This window comes from Scomber japonicus, chromosome 2, assembly GCF_027409825.1.
Source record: "Scomber japonicus isolate fScoJap1 chromosome 2, fScoJap1.pri, whole genome shotgun sequence".
In the NCBI taxonomy this organism is placed as follows: Eukaryota; Metazoa; Chordata; class Actinopteri; order Scombriformes; family Scombridae; genus Scomber; species Scomber japonicus.
Window position 1 is genome coordinate 36,992,830 of NC_070579.1, and position 23,251 is coordinate 37,016,080.

The 23,251-nt window shown below is 40.1% G+C and overlaps 1 protein-coding gene across 3 annotated transcripts; it reads right to left on the reverse strand.

Moving 5' to 3' along the window:
- Positions 1-4,427: 4,427 nt before the first annotated feature.
- LOC128372721 (antigen WC1.1-like) lies at positions 4,428-19,049 on the reverse strand. 3 transcript variants are annotated; one of them, XM_053332872.1, is made up of 11 exons: positions 11,278-11,455; positions 10,018-10,356; positions 9,469-9,756; positions 8,182-8,469; positions 7,921-8,055; positions 7,750-7,809; positions 7,347-7,664; positions 6,471-6,773; positions 5,603-5,914; positions 5,162-5,467; positions 4,428-4,728 (listed from the first exon to the last, which is right to left on the reverse strand). In XM_053332872.1, exons 1-11 carry the CDS (start codon positions 11,375-11,377, stop codon positions 4,700-4,702), a joined length of 2,478 nt encoding a protein of 825 aa, XP_053188847.1. In that variant the 5' UTR covers positions 11,378-11,455; the 3' UTR covers positions 4,428-4,699. The 3 variants fall into 3 exon arrangements, with proteins under 3 accessions (XP_053188847.1, XP_053188837.1, XP_053188854.1); XM_053332862.1 differs by having other exon boundaries at positions 7,750-8,055; XM_053332879.1 differs by lacking the exons at positions 10,018-10,356; positions 11,278-11,455 and adding an exon at positions 18,663-19,049 and having other exon boundaries at positions 7,750-8,055.
- Between the last annotated feature and the right edge of the window lie 4,202 nt (positions 19,050-23,251).

Below are 23,251 nucleotides of genomic sequence, written 5' to 3' on the forward strand. Positions count from 1 at the left end.
CACATTTAAGGGCAAGTTGTGCACTTCCTGATCGATTTAGGTCAGTGGTATCAGCACGTGATTCATAGGTCTTGATCAGACAATCTTGATCTTTCTACGACATTCCTATCAGGTTTAGCTTAGTGGCTGTCTAAGCGTTTCAAGGTGGTGCTAGAGAGCACATTTTGGCACTTTTGGGGTTAATTTTTCCACCTAATCAAATTTATGGCCAGACCTGAGGCCTGTACTACGAAGCTGGATTTTCTCTTATCGAGGTAACTTCAGGGTTAACCCTGGGTTTTCCGTCCTACGACGCTGGTTCACTTCTTACCGGGATAAATCACCATGGTAACTTATGCTGAACGGCTAACCTGAGGGGTATTGCACAAAAGTAGAATAAAGAAATCCAGGATAACTGAGCAAGCGCAGCTTGATCTAGTCTGACCGGCGCATCTTGGCTTATTCGGTTGCACGTTTGCTGAGCCAGGATGAAAAGGTGCGGCTATGTCAAGCCAGGTGTAGATAGATGGGATAAGTGCATGTTCACGGCATTCTCAAATAGACCCATGGCATCGATCACAGAATCACTGATTGGAAAATGGAAAGGTGTTGCGCGTCATTCTTCACGGCCGCTGAACAACAGCTCCTGATGGAATTTCATGATGAGGTTAAAGAAATTATAAGAATAAAAGGCAACACAGGCACTGTAATCAAGGAAAGGGAGTAAGCCTGGCAGACAATCGCGGACCGGCTCAATGCGTAAGTAGTGCAATTAATGTACAGTTAATATGCAATTAATGGGTTAAGCATAGCTCAGTGGGTAGCGCACCCGCCCCATGTGTTGAGGCTACAGTCCTCGCTGCAGGCGACCCCGGTTTAAATCCCGCACCAACTCCAAGCACTCCTATCCTGCATGTCATTGCCCCCTCTCTGTCTCCAGTTTTCCTGTCTCTCTCTACTAACCTGTAAATCAAAGGCAAAAAGCCCAAAAATATACTTAAAAAAAAAAAGTACAATTAATACAACAGTGCTCCACTAGAACTGTCAAAATTACAATTAAAGGACTAAAGAAGTTACTGTCCAAGCCCACTAATCAACAGTTTTGATTTAAATTAAATTAAACACTTTGATTTAAATGTGGCAAGTAAAAGTGCATGCTACTCAGGAAATATAATTAAGTGCAAACAATTATTATAATTAGGTGTAGGGCAGGGGGAAGACACATCTGCAGCTGCAGGATGCACTTCTGCAGATGAGGAGACAGTGTTGCTGGACTCCAGGCTTGAGGTATCATGTCAATTTTGTGGAAATGTCTTGCTCATTTAGCCCATAATGATATGAAGTCAGTGATTTGATGCTAATAGAAAATAACATGTGTAACAGGACCCAGATGCTGCTCAGCCTCAGAAGCAGCCAAGTAACATTGTGAGTATCGGCTAGTAAATAGTACAAAGTAAATCTACTGTACATTATATACAATAATGATACCACATGAATGACTATAAAATGACTGTTGCAATTAAACAGTCAACAGACTTTAATGAAACGACAATATAGTCTATCTGTAATATTTTAATGCAGGATAATTAAAATGATGCAACATATTTAGAAAGACCATGGAAATGCTGTAAAACCCATTAATTTGTCACATGATTGACAGAACTGCCAGATGAATCCCTGAGAATAATCTTAGCCTGGTTGTTAGCCTGGTCTGGAGCAGGCTAGCTGCAGAGAATAAATCACCATAGTAACTGGGCCAGGTTAAATTTAACCTGCTTTCATGCAACCGACTTGAGGCTAAATTCAGCCAGGATAACTAACATATCCCGGCTTAATCCCTTATCCTGGTTTCGTGCAATACCCCTCTGCTCCGGAGCAGGTTATGTTCTGGATAAGAGATCAATGAGTATAAAAGCACCACCTCCTGACCAATCAGTTCTCTTAGAAAATGACCTGCCCATTCTTAAAAGATCCTGTCAACATTGGTGAGAGGAGCGCTTAGGAGAGAATGAGTTTTTGGGGATAGATGCAATTTTTTAAGTGACCAAAATATATATTAAAAAAACAATCCTTGAGGCACGTGAGGGATATTAGTCTGTATGTTATACAGTTGGTTTGACATCATTCACTCAAATGATTAAAGCGCAAAATAGGTTTATATTTTGAATGTTGAATATTAAACTAACTTAATGTCTCTATGAAAGGAAGGGCACTGAGGAAGCGCTCTGCCTGAAACGTCTGTGCCGTAATAGGCGACATTGTGTGATCAGACTGCTGTCCGTTTATATTGTCCAATTCATTAATATTGTATGATCTGTATGAAGCAGTGTGCCATAAACACTGTGTACGGTGGGGACGGTGTGCTGCTGACCTCGACTCGGGACATTGTGGATCGTTGGAAGGAGTACTTCGAAGACCTCCTCAATCCCACCGACACGCCTTCCGGTAAGGAAGCAGGGCCGGGGGATTCGGGTGTGGGCTCTCCTCTGGGGTGGAGGTCGCCGAGGTGGTTAAAAAACTCCTCGGTGGGAGGGCCCCAGGGGTGGATAAGATCCGCCCCGCTGGATGTTGTGGGGATGTCATGGTTGACACGACTCTGTAGCGTCGCGTGGACATCGGGGGCAGTGCCTCTGGATTGGCAGACTGGGGTGTTGGTCCCTCTTTTACAGGGGAATCACACCCCTCAGCCTCCCTGGTAAGGTCTATTCAGGGGTGCTGGAGAGGAGGGTCCGTCGAAAAGTTGAACCTCGGATTCAGGAGGAGTAGTGTGGTTTTCGTCCAGGCTGTGGAACAGTGGACCAGCTCTACACCCTTTACACCCTCTGCAGGATCCTTGAGGGTGCATGGGAGATTGTCCAACCAGTCCACATGTGTTTTGTGGACTTGGAGAATCCTGTGGGGGGTTCTCCGGGAATACGGGGTATCGGACCCCCTGATAAGGGCCGTCCGTTCCCTGTATGACTGGTATGAGAGATTGGTCCACATTGCCGGCAATAAGTCGGACTTGTTTCCAGTGAGGGTTGGACTCCGCCAGGGCTGCCCTTTGTCACCGATCCTGTTCATAATTTTTATGGACATGATTTCTAGGCGCAGACAGGGTGTGGAGGGGGTCCGGTTTGGTGACCTCAGGTTTGGGTCACTGCTTTTTGCAGATGATGTGGTCCTGTTGGCTCCATCAGACCGTGACCTCCAGCTCTCACTGGATCGGTTCGCAGCCGTGTGAGGTGGCCGGGATGAGAATCAGCAACTCCAAATCCGAGGCCATGGTCCTCAACCGGAAAAGGGTGGAGTGCACTCTTCGGGTCGGGGATGAGATTCTGCCTCAAGCGGAGGAGTTCAAGTACCTCGGGGTCTTGTTCACGAGTGAGGGAAGGATGGAGCGGGAGATCGACAGGCGGATCGGTGCAGCGTCTGCAGTAATGCGGACTCTGCACAGATCCGTCGTGGTGAAGAGAGAGCTGAGCCGAAAGGCAAAGCTCTCGATTTACCAGTCGATCTTCGTTCCTACCCTCACCTCTGGTCATGAGCTTTGGGTAGTGACCGAAAGAACAAGATGGCGGGTACAAGCAGCCGAAATGAGCTTCCTCCATAGGGTGGCTGGGCTCTCCCTTAGAGATAGGGTGAGAAGCTCAGTTATCCGGAGGGAGCTCGGAGTAGACCCGCTGCTCCTCCGCATCGAGAGGAGCCAGATGAGGTGGCTCGGGCATCTAATCAGGATGCCTCCCAGACGCCTCCCTGGTGAGGTGTTCAGGGCATGTCCCACCGGTAGGAGCCCCCGGGGAAGACCCAGGACACGCTGGAGAGACTATGTCTCTCGGCTGGCCTGGGAACACCTCGGGATCCCCCGGGAAGAGCTGGACGAAGTGGCTGGGGAGAGGGAAGTCTGGGCTTCCCTACATAGGCTGCTGCCCCCGCGACCGGACCCCGGATAAGCAGAAGAGGATGGATGAATGGATGGATGTATGATCTCATGAATTTACACATTAACAGAGTCAGCAATTTTCTGCCAGCACTCCTTCCTGGCTTTTGCTGCAGCAACAGAGTTGCTTTTGGACTGGATGATGTGTTTGAATTCTTCATATTTCGAAGAATAATTGTCTGCTCCTCCATGGTAAAGTAGTCTGCTCTGCAGAGTTTCTCCATGTTTGTGATTGGTCAGACGCTGTAAACAACTCCCCTTTATGTGAGCGTGCAGTGATCCAGATTGGAAAACCCTGGGTTCAATTACCGAGTTGATAACCAGCTTCGTCGTACAGTTTATCAGGATTGCGAATGTCTGGATGAATCAACCCAGGTAACGGAGAGATATCCCGGGTATGTTAATCCATCTTCGTAGTATAGGCCTCTGGTGTGATAAATAGTACACATTCATGTTCTACATTGAAATCACACTTCCTACACAGATCTGGAAATGCACTAAATAAATACACGGACTCCACGGCCACAAGATACCTTTTATTTGATCAGCACATTTTATAAACAAAGACAAAGACAAATACAACTGAATATACAACAAGAAATGATACACCAAAAATCTGAAAAAAACTGGAACAAAAGCTCAACATTCCTGTATAAAACAAGAGTCTCATTTCATCTCTTCAGTATCTGGAGTTCATCACTTCAATCCACTCTGATAATGAAACTACTACAATGTAGATTACAGAAGTCTTACTGCATCTTAGAAGAACATCCAGGTTTCAAACATCACAGCTTCGCACTCTTATTTCATGCTTGGAGCCCCCTGCTGGCCTGAAAAGACACAGCAGAAAGAGTTTAAAAGAGTTTAAAATTTGCCTCAACTGTCACAGTTGGTTCAAGTAAGTGAGTACATCATATTATAAATATGGGAGGGGGGGGGGGGGGTAGGTTTAGGTATCTCCCCACTAGACATATTTCACATATAAGTATCTCCCCACCACTGTAACACACTTGATTCTAATTATTAACTTGTTATCAAGCAGCTGAAGCTTGTTAAGAACTTGATAGCAGGTTCATTAGGAGAATCAGGTGTGTTAGAGTGGGGAGATACCTAAAACATGCAGGGCAGGAGCTCTCCAGTAGCAGGGTTCATGACCACTACCTTACAGCATATAAACCAGACCAGGTAGATTTTGACTCAGGAGTGTTTATAGATCGAGTGTTTCTCCACTAGTGTTCATCTTAGTGCCTGTTAATGTCTCACCTGTGCAGTTCACCTGGACATATGAGGAGGAAAACCATTCCACTGTAGTTCCACAGTCCAGCAGCGCAGACTCCGATCCATCACAGTCAGAGTAAAAACGTGCCATTTTCTCCTTTGTGGGAAGAGTGACATTGTTGGTTGAGACGGCAGAACCACAGCCCAGCTGTCTACACACCACAGAGGCGTGCTTCAGGTCCCACACTATAGACTCTGCACTCAACAATTTTAGCCCACCCTGGACATCCACCAGGAGCTTTCCAGAGCAGGGACTGCTGTCCTCATCGTCCAACATCACACCTATATAGTCTAGTTAGGGTTTAGCAGGAAAAGCACAGGTAAGTTAACACAAGTAGGAATCTAACAAACATTTCTTACTGTATCATTTTTATAACACAGCTTATATACAGTATCTGATTTCCAAGGAAATAAAAAATGTCCTACCTGTGATGTTCATAAGGAGGCTCAGGCTCTCAGAGGAGAAGTTATGATTGAAAAGAAAGTTGTGATAAACACAGCTGTAGTTCCCTTCAGTCACAGTAAATGTGAAGACGGCAGAGTGATTGACAGCTGGCTGGGTCAGGCTGTGGGTTTGGTTGAGACTGTTGATTTTAACGCTGAAGTGACCTCCGGGGTATTGTGGCTCCATAGAGCAATTGATGGTGATGCTGTGGCCCATGCTTATCATCTGCCCTCCCTCGCTGTTAGTAAAAGACGGCCCAGAGATGATAGTTATATTCGGCTTATGCAGAATGTCTGTAAGCAGGAAAGAAAACAGGAGAGTGCAGGTACAATTATAACATTGAAAGCAGGAATAAACAGCGGTAGTATTGCAGTATTAATATAGTATTAATCTGATAAAACTTAGATGATTGGACGGAATACAACAAATCAGTCTTCATTTTATTTCATTTTACAATTAAAGTTGCTACTGAGACTCAAGACAGGTTTGCAAGTTTGAGTCTTCAGTCTGAGTTAGTTGTATCAAGTGGATATCTGACACATTTACAGTATGTTCAGCATAAAATCCCCTCTTAGTGTTTCCTGTGGTGGAAGTATAGTAACAAAAAGAGGGACTTTGGCACTAGAAAGGCCGTAACATTGAAACATATCTACTTGATTTGACTCATTTGGACGGCTGAAGCTTCATATTAGGTGAAAGGAAATTTACCAGAGTTGCAGGTAAATGTTACAGCAGATTGTGACAATCAGTTTGGGTTAGGTTTATGGAGGCAGAACTAAACACATCCATTGTCTGTATCTCAAAGCATCCTCAACTAAATGTAAAGACAAATGCTGCTGCTACTCTCACCTGTACAGACCACTTCAATTGTCGAAGAGGAAGACCACTTCTTCACCACCCCACACTCCATCAGAGCACGCTCAGAGCCATCACAATCAGAATAGAAGCGCCACGCACTCAAAACTTCAGGTGAGTTGTCAACTTTGCTGGTTGAAACAGCCGCGCCGCAGCTGAGCTGCCTGCACACAATAGCTGCTTCCTTCAGACTCCAGGAGTGCTGGTAACTCACTGAGCTCCACTTTTTCTGATGCTCCACCTCCAGCCTGCCAGCGCAGCGGCTGTGTCCATCCACCAACCTCACATCATGACGCTCTGCAATCAAGACAATGGTGACACTGTATATAGTGGTAGCTGTTTGCCAGAAAAGGCTAATAAACTCTGCCACAAAAAAGCTTATCTTCCTAATCACCCAGTCCAAAGTCCACCCGTCCATCCACAGCTCCTCTACAACCCAGAAAAAATATTAAAAACAAAACCTTTCCCCCTAAGGATGAACCTACTTGTTTCTATAGCTCACAGTAATAGTAGTTGCTGATGATATGATATATTTTAAGCTATGTTTGTCATTTAGGTTTCTACCCAATATCAACAGACCCACAGTTTCTGTTATGTAAGCTGTTTTCAGAGGGAAAATCCCAGATGTAGTTTGATTTTGTTCAGTACTGGTCTCAGCCCCCTGACACTCTCCTTCAATGTCAGATGCTAATCAAAATAAAGCCTACATATTTATGTATATAACACAACAATAGACAGTAGATATTGGGTCAGAGTAAGGGTTATGGTTGGGGGGGGTTAGGGTTACTACTAAAAAATTCAAATAAAATGTTAAAGACTGGATACTTAATGAACTGGACACTTGGCTGCTTGTGATTAACTCAGATTTACCTGTCACAGTGACATACAGTAACTGCTGTTTGGAGAAAAAATCTGGCTTGAATTCATAGTTGTAATCGCAGTTGTAGTACCCTTGGTGTGCATCCTCTGCAGCAGGGAAGAAGAACATGGCAGTTTTACCAACAGTTGGTTGGATCCACTCAACAGCTTGGTCACTGTCAACCTCATATCTGAGGCGCATGGAGAATGGTTTGTAAAGTGAACCAGTGGAACAAGAGATCGCAAAGCGTTGGCCCTTAACAACCTCAGATCTGTACCCAAAATCCTGGTCCAGTGTGTGTATGTCCATATGAGGCTCCTCTCCACGTTCTGCAAAGACAAAAAGACGGCCATTTGAATGTCAAATAATATATCCAAAGCATCACATGCTGGATAACTTTGTATTATTTTGTACCTCTGCAGTTAATCTCAGTCCTATACTCTCCACAATCCTCTTCCATGGCACTGCGTGTGTCTGTGGGACAATCCAGAAGATGCTTCTCTTTGCCTCTACATTTAAAGACCAGACTCGTGGCCTGTTCTGCATTGCTGTAATGCTTTGAATGGTAACTATATAGAAACCCACATCCAAGTTCAGCACAGGTAACTTGTGCATTCTCTGTCGTGAAGGATTGCTGACACACTGATGCCCATGACGGACCAGACTTGATCTCCAGCTTGCCTGAACATCTGTCAAGTCCTCCCACAAGTCTCACATTTTCTGGAGAGAGAGAGAGAGACAGAGAGAGTGGGAGAGAAGGAGGTAGAGGGTTGTTAAAAGCTGAAGGCAAACTCAATCTGAATTGCAGATTGCAAAGATATATATGTACCAGAATTTTATAATTACCTGCACAAGTCACAGTCATTGACTTGTGTGAAAACTGCGGCATCCAGGTCTTACAAAATGAGGAATTGGTGTGACTTTCCCAGCATGACAGCTCCCACACTCTTCCATACCGATTATGTTTCAATGTTGAGAGTACAGATCCACAGCCCAGTTTTTCACAAACGTTGTTGAAGTGTTCTGCTTTCCAGAGAGCCAGACTGCCAGCCAAGGGCCTCCACTCACCTTCAAGCTTTCCTTCCAGTATGCCTTCACATGTCTCTCCTCCGACCAGTCTCACATCATAAGAACCTGGACAGAGACGAAAGAGTCAGTGCACATCTGCCAATAGGTTTCTTGTACTCTGTGTATTGTTTGCATTTAAAAACAACTTTAGAGAACCTGGACCAAGGCTCTTTGGTCTTGGTGTGAGGTGGCATGTGCTCTCTCCACACATGCTGCCCCCTAGTGTTTTTACTGGTCACCATTCAAGATTCATTTCAAAATTTTGGTGCTCACTTATGGAACCCTACATGACCAGGCTCTGCAGTATATTGTGGACCTTTTGCACCTTCACACTACAAGTCGTGCCCTTAGTTCCTCTACTTTTTATTGAAAAACTTTAATCAAGACAGTTGCATAGTGTAGTATGAAGGGTTCATTACTGGAGAGCAATTTTCACTTCAGCCACTAGGAGGAGCTCTAAGTTTTTGTAAACCACCTCCATTTCATTTTGAAGTAGAATCTGACACAGAGTGAATTTTTACTTATGTCCTCGGCTACTTTGACTCGGTAGTAAATTAGCATGCTAGCCAGCTGATAGGATGGAACATGATGCAGACAAAGCCACACAAAAGTCCAGCGTGGAAAAACTGTTGACTGCTGTGGCGGTAACTGAGGGAGACGGACCTGACAGTAATCATCAAACTATGTCAACAGTTGGAACACTTAAAGCTTGTTGTTTGTTTTGAATATTAAAATGTATTTTTTTGATGCAGTATCTATTTAACTCCTGTGAATGTAGGCAAGCAGCCAATATTCGTTGTCGGTTATACCCACCGATTAGTTGACCATGAAAAAATGGACTTCCCTAGTGGAGTTATCATGTTAAGCGTGTTTAGTACAATGAACTTGCTGTGATTTATGTAATTACACTGGATATCAATGTAAAATTCAAGTAATTATTATTCGATACTGTTAATATATCACATGGAAAAGGCAGAGCTTGTTCTTGCATAAAATACGGTATGTGTACCAGCATGGTTCACCACTTCACATGAACTCAACAAACATGATAGATGTGTACAGCACCCTGGCATGTTATGGCAGGAGCTTGTTTGCACTTGTGGGTTGAGCTGGCACAGTCCTGGAGACGAGCCTCATTGCCTTTGCACTGGAACTTTTTCAGTAAGGCCGGCACTCCTTCAGGTGTAGATGAATCCTTAGAGACCGTTGGAGGCCCGCAGCCAAACTCCTTGCAGACCACCTTCTGAGCCTCGGAGTCAAAGCCCTCCTCACACACTGGGGCCCAACCGTTGTCAGACTTTACGTTCAAACTGCCAGAGCAAACAGAATTTCCATTCCCAAACCTCACAGAGTCTGTAAACAACCACCAGAGAGAGGGAGAGAGTGAGAGCCACATGATTAAATTAAGTTTTGTTCATGCATCCAGTTCTCTTGAGAAGTTTGTTTAAAAGGGTGAAGAGTGGTAGAAGAACTTTTCTGCTGCTAAAATGGAACTATGAGAGATTTGGATAAATATTTGATGTGGAAAATTGATTGGGAACAGAGTTTTAAAACTGATATTTATAATATGACATGAAAATACAAATCAATAAGGAAACATTTTTCCTGTGTTACCTGAACAGATCACCTCCTGGCTGGATTCCGTCTCGAATGTCCTCCCCACTCTTCTGCGTGAATTGGTGTCTCTGCACTCCCTCAGGGTGCGCTCAGTGCCATCACACATCATCTCTATCTCCCATGCTGGACGCTGGTTAACGTGGTTGACATTGTGTGTTATGGAGATTGCAGAGCCGCAACCCATCTGTCTGCACGCCACTTGTGCAATCTTGATCTTAGTTGCACTTGTAGACCCCGTGACTTTGAAAGTCAATGTTTTCCACGTTCCCTCATACTTCATTTCCAGCCTGCCGGAGCAGCGGCTGCCTCCTTCAACCAGCCGCGCATCAACAGGGTCTGAACAGAGAGAGAACAAAATAAAGCAGTGAACTGTCAAAGTCACAGCTGCATTTAATTTCACATTTGTATTTAACCAGAAAGCAATACAGATGCCAGAACTCATACACAGTCTGTTGATTTGTTTCTGCAAAATCATGGTGTCCATTATTTTGCTTTGTTTGCATCAAGTCATCAAACTGAACCGCTATATTTGCATTTTGTCAAGAACAGAGTGTTAGTGCTGCCAGCTGTTTTTCAGCATTTACACTACATTCACACAATTAAGAGCTAACATAACTTATTGTAAAATGTCTTTAGCACCATTTTTATACATATTTACCCAAAATTCTGCCTGCTATATTTTGTGCCTTTGAAAACTTTGGCATATTGACCAGATCTTTTAAAACTTCTGCCAACAGGTCAGTCAGTAGAAACATGTTTTGCACTAAGGGTTGAAGACGTTAAATGTAATGTATGAAGCTGTTTCTGCTTCATACTTTCATTAATCAGTGTGTCCATTATTTTGTTTTGTGTGCATAACACAAGCATAAGTATGACATGTATTTTAGATGTCTTTTTTAAAAATGTGTAACATATTTCTATCGACTGATCTGCTTTCAGGTCACACAGTAGAAATATATTTTGCTCTGATGTTTAAGAAGTTAAATCTACAAGCAAGTACAACAGGGCTTCATCCCGTAGGTAAGAATGGCACATATGAAACTGTCTTGCCCTTGGCTTCAGCAGACTGAGTCAGTCTCATTAAAACATACACTCACTGCTGACTTCACCTTCAAATCAACACTATAAGAAAATCACATGGATGCAGATTACAACATCAGTACTGTATAATGTATGTAAGGTAATCCATTCCATTTTCACACTTAATGGTCTTGTTATTGCCAGTATAAGCACACTAGTATTTTAGCAGTTACTCACCATTAGACTGACTTGCTCCTGAGGTCTCTGTTAGCAGAACAAAACAACAAAATCCTACAAATGGCCATTTGAAAACCACTAACCACTGACTTGACAGCATATTGAATTCTGCTCTGATGTCATGTAATCAGATTGACTTTAGGTAGCTCACTCAGTCAACACAGCAGGATTGTCCTCTGCACTCTTGTAAGAACAACACTGTAGTTTAAACAGACGTTTCTACAGCTTATAGTCGGCTGCCTCACCAACATGACAAATGACCTTTTCTCTGGTTTATCTTTTCTCTTTTTTTAAATTAACCTTTTCTCTGGCATGCAAAGATTTGTTTCAGCCTGCAACTCTAAAGTTTAACAGTGGCTGTGAAAGTGTCTCTAACTTGCTGGAACATGCATGTGTTCATGTGAGTCATTTTTGGAAATAAAAACTTTAGTTATTTATTCTCTACTCTATAATGAAAAGAGACTGAAATGCAAAATGTAGATATTTTCAGTACGTTGCATTGCATTCCTTTTATTTCATCTTTTATAGCAAGTTTTCCAATGTGTAACAAAAACAGATGACACAAATAGCATTTTCTCATGTTTACCTGCAGCAATGATGTCTCTAAGATGTAGACTTTGTGGTTACTAGATACAGGTCAATGACATGAAGTAGGTAAAAGGGTTCAAATTTGAATATGAATAACTTGCACACATTCTTTTTTGTGGATCCAGCATAAAATTTCTGCTTTTAATCCATTTTAAGAGAATATATTAGAGGATTATGGCAAAAATGTCTAAGTGGTGTAACCATAAAAACTTGCTTAAAAATCCTCAAATTCTCAATAAAACACCATATCAACTAGTTTCGTATGATCTTACATTATAACTTTTTATATTAAATATTAAATAAAGGTAATGCAATACAATTGTTCTCAATATTAAATTATAATTTGGGGTTATTATGTCAAGTCAAGTAAACCATATAACTGTTTAATTCCATATAAGCAGAAATGCTCGCTTCTGCAGTCTCCACTCAGGACTACACAGTGAGGAATGGAGGACACTACTTGTTTAGCTAATGTGACATGAATAGACTCTTAGCTGTTAATGTGAAGTGTGGCAATATTGAGGTCAAAAAATGATCAAGATCATGTCCATGTATCATATGATAAGTCCATATATAGACATGATGATGTTGATAATTATTGTATGATAAGATTGTGACAGGCCTACAGGTGCAAGGACATTGTAAAGTCCATTCTCAGAGTGTGTGCACACTCACACATCACTCCCATAAGCTGCATACTTGGTTGCAACTGGCTCCAAACTAGTTGTGATGTCCCACACTTTGAAGGAAGTAGTGCATAGTAAGTACGAGTTAAAAACATGGCAGCGTTGATACTTCAGGCTTCACCTCTGTGATTGTCTTACCTGGTGTGATAAATAGTACGCATTCATGTTCTTTATTCAAACCACATTTACTACACAGATCACCGATCTGAATAAATATAGACTCCATGGCAACACAAGATACCTTTTATTTGATCAGCACATTTTATAAACAAGGAGACAAATACAACTGAATACACAACAAGAAATGAAGAGATCTGAAAACACTGGAACAAAAGCTCAACATGTTATAAAACAAGAGTCTCATTTCATCTTTTAAGCATCTGGAGTTCATCATTTCAATCCACTCTGATAATGAAACTACTATAATGTAGATTACAGAAGTCTTACTGCATCTTAGAAGAACATCCAGGTTTCAAATATCACAGCTTCACACTCTCATTTCATGCCTGGTGCCCCCTGCTGACCTGAAAAGACACAGCAGAAAGAGTTATTTAAAATTTGCCTGAACTGTGTGACAGTTGCTTCAAGTAAGTGAGTACATCATATACGTGTGTGTACACACACACACACACACACACACACATTTATATATATATATATATATATATATATATATATATATATATATATACACACACACACATATATGATAATAAAATTTACAAGAGAAAATGAATTCTTTTACAGTCTGGTTTTGAACAGTGTTAACGTTGGAACACAGTTAACTCTGTAACGCCAAGTGAATTATATTTGATACAAGAGAGCTCTACATCAGTGTTAAAATCTGATGTATACGATCAGATACATGTAGTGCACAGAGGGCCTTTTATATGAGGCATCCAAGATAAATGTTGTGAATTAGTGAGCCAGTAAGGATATTATTTGCAAGTTTAGAAAAAGTGAAGAAATGAAAAACATTCAAATCGATACTGATCCTTCAATAGGAATAGTTACTGGATTGATGCTATGTTGAATTACTTAATATTTTGTAGCTTATTTTATGGTAAATTCCTGTTAAAATGTGTATCAAATTATAGCAGGTGTTGAATGTCATTTTAATACAGGGAATTACAATTGGCAACACAGATCACAAAATAGCTATTAATTCAGGGATGACATAATTTTATTTTTAAAACAATTAGACACCTCTAAACCTGCATTGTTAGATGTGTTAGGCTTGTTTGGTAATATTTCTGGATATAAATTGAACACTTCAAAATCTTCACTTATGTTGCTTCACGAAAATGAGGTTCATGATTCTGGCCAACATTTTGCTTTTAAAATCTCAACTGGGTTTACTTATTTGGGTATTAAGCTAGTACCTCAGTTAGAAAATATAGCATCAATAAATTATGAACCTGTAGTGGACTCAACACTCAAATATCTAGTAAGATGGATTTTATTGACTATTTTTCCAATAGGAAGAATACATATTTTAAAAATGAATATACTACCTACATTTTTATATTTATTCCAAAATATCCCTTTGGCGCCACCTGAAGGAATGTTTGAGAAAATAACACCACTCATCAGAAAATGTATATTGAATAAAAAATGTCCTAGAGTTCGCCTATCTCTGTTGTACCTTCCGTTTGATGCGGGGTGTTGAAGTGTCCTAACCTCTGTTGGTAATACCTTGCAGCACAGCTGAGTACCCTGAAGTTCTATTTTTCTGTTGATATGACATCATGGATGGACATAGAATCACAATGTGCTCAGATACCATTACATTTAGATCTGTACTAAGCTGAACTAATATATCTGAGAATGAATACAGCCCATCCTATTGTAATAAATATGGTTAAGATGTGGTTAGGGCTGGGCGATAAAGGAAAAAATCCCGATACGATCATTCTTTTCATATCAGTCAATATCGATATATAAATAAATAATAAAAATAAATCAAATTACTATTTTTGTCAAGCTTAAATGTTCCGTTACTCATAAGTGAGTTTTAAAGACATCAGAATATTATTTTTGATTGAAATATTTATTTTCTGTCAGATGTACAGAAGAAAACATCTGAACCAGTTGTATAAACAGGCAGTGTTGGGCAATTACTTATAGTTACTCATTACTTCTACCAAAAAGTAACTGAGTTACATCAATGTCAAAGTCATTCATTACGTTACTTCTTTGTGTTGGGTGTTTCATTAGGTTTGAATTACTAGCCACTGACGTGGAGAGGGTCTTTTGTCCGGTGCACAGGTTGCAAGTGACAGACATTTTTCCCTTTCACCTCTACAAACGTGAAATGAAAGGCACTATATAAATATAAGTTGTAATCATTATTTTTTATTATTATTATTATTATTATTATGCCTATTTGTCCAATTGGTGAAGGCCACCTTCAAACTCACCCAAGTCGTCATTGTTATGATTACAACCCAGTTAATGAGGTGACAGCCACTGTGCACGTGTGTTTGCTGTCTTTTCTCGGGCCCTTCCTTTCGACCATGTCTTCAACATTTGAACCTTCATCTGTCGTTGGGTTTTCATTTTCAGTCAGCTGGTCGCTCGAGTTCTCACTTATGATCTCCGTTCACGGCCTCTCACTGCTGCAGCCCAAACAATAGCATGTGTGCTCTGGGAGTGGCTCTATTCCAGCATGATTGGTTCGATGCAGCTACTTAATTATGATTGGCTGTTCTTATGTCTGTCAAAACATGTACGAGTGTGTCTCATATTTCTATCGAGGAAAAGTTATTTTGCGATATGTATCGTTATCGTTTTATCGCCCAGCCCTATATAAGGTATAAGGTAAAAAACACATGAAAATAGTACATTTCCTATCACAATTTAGCCCAATTTGGGGTAACGTCTCCTTTAAACCAGGCAAGTTGGATGCTGAATCCAAATTGTGGGTAAAAAAAGGGATAAGTAAAATATCTGACCTGTACGAGGAGGATGTTCTAATGTCATTTGAGGAAATTTCTCAGATACATAACATTCCAAAGAAACATTTCTTTAAATATTTGCAGCTGCAGAGTTTTATCTCGTCTATGCAAGATAAATCATTGGTAATGCCTGCACTTACACCTTTAGAGGAATTTGTCAACAAGAATAAAGGTTTGATTTCACTAATATACAACTGGCTTGCATCTGGTTCTAACAAGACATCAACATTTAAACTTGATACATGGAGGGCAGAATTAAAATTGGACATGTCTAATGATGACTGGATCAGAACCTGTAAAGAGGCACAAACAGCCAACACTAATTTAAAATTACTCCAATGCAACTGGCTAATGCGGAACTACATAACCCCCGCCAAGCTGCATAGGTACAACAATGATATACCACATACATGTTTTAAAGTTAATGAGTCTAAGGAACGTTTATTCACTGTATTTGGGAATGTGACAAGATTAGGAAATTCTGGGGGGAGGTGAGACATAAAATTACAACCATTTTATCTGTAAACATTCCATTAAATCTTATATCTTAAATCTTATTCTTATGTTCTTATATACAGTCTATGATTAAATCCCATTGAAATTTTGTTACACTTGTATTCAGAAGACCTTAATCTGAGAGCTAGGGAATGCACATTTACCAACTTTGCTATACTACAGGCAAAGCGTCTGATAGCTCTGAACTGGAAAAAAGACACAGCACCTTCAATAGTACCATGTTCTGCACTGTGATGAAAATAAATAAAAACATTGTTAATAAAAAGACTCTAAAAAACCACTTCAAAAACATTTGTAATTTAACCATTAGAGTAACCAAAAGGCACAAGCTAGATAAAAAAGGTCTTTAACCGTTATTGTCCTTCCAGGTTAACTAATAAATTAGGTATAATTTCATTCAAATTAGACATATTGGCCATCATTTCTAAAATTAAGTGTAACCATGTGGTAATAAGTGGGAATTAAGTTGTCTAAAATGGTGTAACACAGAATTGGGAGTTCATTTAGATTGAGTGTTTCTCCACTAGTGTTCATCTTAGTGCCTGTTAATGTCTCACCTGTGCAGTTCACCTGGACATATGAGGAGGAAAACCATTCCACTGTAGTTCCACAGTCCAGCAGCGCAGACTCAGATCCATCACAGTCAGAGTAAAAAAGTGCCATTTTCTCCTTTGTGGGAAGAGTGACATTGTTGGTTGAGACGGCAGAACCACAGCCCAGCTGTCTACACACCACAGAGGCGTGCTTCAGGTCCCACAGTGTAGACTCTGCACTCAACGGTAATGGCTCAAGCTCTACATTCACCAGAACCTTTCCAGAGCAGGTGCTGTCCTCATCTCTCCCGTCGTCCAACATGAGATTTTTATAGTCTAAGTAAGTTAGAAAACACATCTAACAAATCATTTGTTGTATTGTTTATAACTATGGTGATCATATATAACAAAGCTTATAAGAAGTATCTGAATGATTTGCAAAGACATTTAAAAATTCTATTCTCCTACCTGTGACTTTGATAGGGAGGCTCAGGCTCTCAGAGGAGAAGTTATGATTGAAAAGAAAGTTGTGATAAACACAGCTGTAGTTCCCTTCAGTCACAGTAATTGTGAAGATGGCAGAGTGATTGACAGCTGGCTGGGTCAGGCTGTGGGTTTGGTTGAGACTGTTGATTTTAAGGCTGAAGTGACCTCCGGGGTATTGTGGCTCCACAGAGCAATTGACGATGATGATGTGGCCCATGATCATCATCTGCACTCCATCCTCAGTAAAAGACGGCCCAGAAATGGTAGTTATACTCGGCTTATGCAGGATGTCTGCAAGCAAAGAAGAAGGAGAGTGCCGGTACAATTACAACACTGAAAGCAGGAATAAACAAACTTCTCTCTGCTGAAAATCTTATATAGTATTAATCTGATAAAACATAGATAGATCATCGGACAGAATCCAACAAATCAGTCTTTCATTTTGCAATAAAGCTGCTACTAAGACTGGTTTGCAATTTTTCAAAGCTCATATGTCAGATTTAAAAGTAGATGTAAAGCAATCTTTTTAGCATCAATCACAGATCTATTTTAAATGCATCAATAGTCAATCTGACTGATCGATAGATTTGGGATTAAAACTTGATTTCATGTTTCATAGAGCAGAGAGAGTGTATTGTAAAAAAAAAAGTCTGTAAATGTAAATATATTGGAGCATTGTTTACTTTACAGTAAAATACTAAATACTAAACCAAACAAAATTTGAATTTGAATTAAAATTATTATTTTTTAAAGAAAGAAGAATACTGTAGTTTAAACACAAAAAACCCTAATACAAAAAGCCATGTAATACAGTTTAAATGCCAAAGTGATCAAATAAAATAACATTATTTGTAGATTTTCAGGGGAATTTACAGAAAAAATCAGTTAAATGATAAAATTGTGGCATAAAATGTCTTTTGCAGTTAAATAATGTTGTTTGGTATATTTCAGTGAAATGGGATTCTATGTGTAATAAGTGACAACTGAAATCAGGTGGCATGGTGGTGCAGTAGTTAGCACTGTCGCCTCATGTTCTCCTCATGTCTGCATGGGTTCTTTCCGGGTTCTCCAGCTTCCTCCCACAGACTAAAGACATGCAGCTTAGGTGCATTGGAGATTCTAAATTGTCCACAGGTGTGAACGGCTGTTTGTCTCAATAGGTTAGCCCTATGACGGACTGGTGACCTGTCCAGGGTGTATCCCACCTCTCACCCAGCGACAGCTGGGATTGGCTCCAGCCCCCCTGCGACCCTCTAGAGAGGATAAGCAGTTTGGGTTTTTGATGTAAATTTATTAAATAGCATAATGATCATTCTAGTTCATCAGAAATCCAATGTTGAATTAACTGCATTTTAGGACAAGTCATCAAATTTCAGGAGAAAAGAACAACATTTGGAGTGTTTTTACAGCTGTTAAGTTTATAAGTTAATAAGTTTTGTTCATGCACCCTTTTCGCTCAAAAAATGTGTTTACAAAGGTGAAGAGCGGTTGCTCAACTTTTCTGCTGCTAAAACGGTGCTATGAAGGATTTGGGTAAATATTTGATGTGGATACTTGATTGACAAAATAGTAAAACTGTTGTGATTTGACATGAAAATACAACGTTTTCCCTATGTTACCTGAGCAGACCACCTCTATGCTGGAGGCCGTCAGATTTTTCCCCTGCACTCTTCTGCGTGGTGAGAAGCACGACTTCAGGGTGCGCTCAGTGCCATCGCACACAAAATAAACCTCCCAGGCCGGTCGCTGGACAGTGTTGTTGCTGTGGTGTTTTATAGAGATTACAGTGCCACAATCCATCTGCCTGCATGCTACTTGTTTTTACCATCAATTTCCCTCTTAGGATGTCCCTGTTGAGCTGTGGTGGAAGAATACGTTTATATAATGTTTCTGGAAGTATTGTAATAACATTTTACATTGTAAGTGCATTATGGAGGGTCTTCCAATGTCCAGTTTGAACAGGAAGAATGATTACAGTAAGAGTAAGAAGAATCCGTTGTATTGTTCATTTCAACTGAAATTTAATTAGAGTGTGTGTGAATTAGGTGTTCATGTCACATTTTGAGCGACGACGACTTCAGGGTGCGCTCAGTGCCATCGCACACAAAATAAACCTCCCAGGCCGGTCGCTGGACAGTGTTGTTGCTGTGGTGTTTTATAGAGATTACAGTGCCACAATCCATCTGCCTGCATGCTACTTGTGCATAATGGACATTGTCTATGGCTCCATTCCATGTTGTCTTCAATGTTCTCCACTTCCCCTGGTGCTTCATTTCTAGCCTGCCGGAGCAGCGGCTGCCTCCTTCAACCAGCCGCGCATCAACAGGGCCTGAACAGGGAGAGAACACAATGAAGGAGTCAAAGTGCAACAGCTGCATTTTATTTCACATTTGTATTTAACCAGAAAGCAATACAGATCCCAGAGCTCATATACAGTCTGTTGATCAGTTTCTGCTTCATACTTTCATGAATCACAGTGTCCATTACTTTGCTTTGTCTGCATCAAGTCATCAAACAGAACCACAATATTTGCATTTTCTTAAGAAAATAAGAGAGCTGCCAGCTGTTTTCAGAATTCACACTTATAATAAGCATAAAAGATAAAACATATATTGTAGATGTCACTTTTGTACACATCTACCCAAAATAGTGCTTAGGATATTTTGTGCCTTTTAAAACTTTGGCATTTTGACCAGATGTTTTTAAACTCTGTGTGAGTTGTAACATGTCTGCATACTTCCATCTATGTAACATCAATCGTCTCCGTCCCTCACTTTCACCAACCTGCACCGCTATCCTGGTAAACACCCTGATCACATCCCGTCTGGACTACTGTAACTCTCTCCTCTTTGGTCTTCCTCAGAAATCTCTTCACAAACTCCAACTGGTCCAGAACGCAGCCGCTCGTATCATAACCAGAACTCCCTCTATTGAACACATCACTCCTGTCCTGCAGCAACTTCACTGGCTCCCTATCAAATCCTGCATTGACTTTAAGATTCTACTCCTCACATTCAAGATCCTTCACAACCTGGCACCATCATATCTCTCTGACCTTATTCACATCTACACACCTTCTCCAACTCTCCGATCCTCCTCTGCCAACCAGCTCTCTGCCCCATCTGCCAACTTAACCACCATGGGGTCAACAGCTTTCAGCCGATCTTCCCCCCGCCTATGGAACTCTCTCCTACCAGACATCCACACTTCTGACTCTTTCTCCGCCTTTAAATCCCACCTGAAAACACACCTATTCAGAGTGGCCTACTCTGTCCCACACTAACTTTGCAATCTTTATTCTTGTTTATTTATTGTACTAATGCACTTTGTAGTCACATTCATATTTATTCTTTATCTCTGCACTAAATGTCACCTGATTTATATTGTTTGATGTACTGTTGTTGTGTTATATGTGCCTTGTAAGGTGACCTTTAGTGCTTTGAAAGGCGCCTTTAAATAAAATGCATTATTATTATAATGTCTACCAACTGTGATCCGGGCTTTCCACTGATGTTGAAGATGTTAAATCTACAAGCAAATACAACAGAGCGTTAACATTTAGGATTTTAAATAAGCAGTCGTCATCATTCATAATTGTTTTTTGATATACGTATATATGTATTTTGATATCTTTATTCTGTTATAGGTTTATTCCTATGAGGTGTGTGTGTTTATGTGTTTGGTGTGGGTATGAATACTATGTTGGCTTATTTGGGTGGTGTTAGATTTGACTCTGTATTGTATTATTTCCTGTACCTACTCAGGGACTACAGATGGAAATGAGCTGGTAGCTAAATTTGGTGCAGAGCATCTTTTTTCTATTTTTTTGTACATGGTCCCTGATATAAATACATTTAATAAAAACAAAAGGTACAAACTGTCTTGCCCTTGACTTCAGCATGGCTTCAGCAGACTGAGTCAGTCTCATTAATGACACGAGCTAGATGTGAACTACAGATGTGAACCAAAAAACATATCTGATGGTCTCTGAAGTGAGATATGTTGCCAAAGAGATGTCACCCCCCTAAACTTTATTTTTTCAGTGGAAAAGGAATTCTTATAAACAATCTAAGTCCTTGATAAGAGATTACTTGCATCATGGAGAGAGACATCGCTCTTGCTGTTGCTCTGGTGCATCTGAGTAAAAGGCGCTGCGTTGCCCGTCAATGGGTGCATCACAGATCGGGAGTGATCATGATGTTACTTACATGCCCAACATAAACAGCCTGTTTCATCACTTGTGTGTGCGATGGGTTTGCATTTGGAAAAAAAATCCAAATATTGACCCACATGTAGCTCTAACATCACAGTTCAAAACCATAAATATTCACTCACTAACTCCAAATAAACACTATAAAAAATCACATGAATGCAGAGCACTACATTAGTACTGAATACTGTATGTAAGTTAATCCATTCCATTTTCACACTTAACCCTATAATGCCAAGTGAATCATATTTGATACAGCTCTACATCATCAGTGTGATCATTTTTTATAAAGAAACCTCATGTATAAGATTAGATACATAATGCACGAATAACCTAATGCAGTGTTGAATTACTAAATATTTTGTAGTTTATTTTATTACATTAATTCCTGTTGAAAATGTGTGTATCAAATGAGATACAGCAGGTATAAAAAGTCATTTATCTGTCTGTCAATTGTCATTTTATTGCATTTCATGCATTATATATTATCATGATACATAAAAAGTGTTATAAAAATTAGGGTTATACTGTAATTCAGAAGTCTTAATCATACAATAAGTGAGTGTGTTCCTGTTTTACATGACTGTTTTGATACTTCCTATTTCAACGGTTTTATTAAGACTGGCAGCAAGAGAGTTCAACCGTTGGGTGACGGGGTCAGAGACAGAGGGTCAGAGACAGGTCTGAGTGTTACTTCTTAAACTTCTGCTTGTCTACTGATTAAGGGAATTGAGGAACCGTTGTGATGCTATCTATGGAATATGTCTGTCAGTTATAGGAGGTGGCTGAGACAAGCCCAAGTTGAGAACAGTATAAAAACTATTTGACAACGCTCCATGAGGAGCCTTTTTCTATTGTAACCCTGTCTGTTAGATTTGTGAAACGCTCCACTCTTGTACAAGTTTAATAAATTCAACTCATACTTTGATATTTCGAATCCGGTCTCCTTTATTAAGGGTAAATCATTTAATTTCCAATAACAAAAAGTTTAGTAGGTGGTGATATGAGCTTTATGCAGGACCCATAAGGGCTTTAAACAATATTGTATTCATATGTTTTTGTTTGTTTAAAAAAAACATGCTATGAAAAATAGCATATATCAAATATGATACAAAATAAAAACTCGTATGCGAAGTGCTATTCATACATATACAATACAATAAACACTCCAGTTTTAAAGTATTAGAATTTTCTGGCAATTATTTGATGGTTCAGACTTTACAGGGTTAATGGTCTTGTTATTGCCAGTATAAGCACACTAGTATTTTAGCAGTTACTCACCATTAGACTGACTTACTCCTGAGGTCTCTGTTAGCAGAACAAAACAACAAAATCCTACAAATGACCATTTGAAAACCACTAACCACTGACTTGACAGCATATTGAATTCTGCTCTGATGTCATGTAATCAGATTGACTTTAGGTAGCTCACTCAGTCAACACAGCAGGATTGTCCTCTGCACTCTTGTAAGAACAACACGGTAGTTTAATAAAAACTTTAGTTATTTATTCTCTACTCTATAATGAAAAGAGACTGAAATGCAAAATGTAGATATTTTCAATACGTTGCATTGCATTCCTTTTATTTCATCTTTTATAGCAAGTTTTCCAATGTGTAACAAAAACAGATGACACAAATAGCAGTTTCTCATGTTTACCTGCAGCAATGATGTCTCTAAGATGTAGACTTTGTGGTTACTAGATACAGGTCAATGACATGAAGTAGGTAAAAGGGTTCAAATTTGAATATGAATAACTTGCACACATTCTTTTTTGTGGATCCAGCATAAAATTTCAGCATTTTCAATTCTGCTCTTTTGATTGTGATTGAGTTTAGTTAGCTCACTGAGTCAACACAGCAGGGCAGAGTACTCTGCACTGTATTAACCACACAGTAGTTTACACAGACATTCCTGCAGCTTATAGCCAGCTGCCTCACCAACATGACCAACGACCTTTCCCCTTGTTTACCTTTTCTCTTTTCTTTTCTTTAGCATG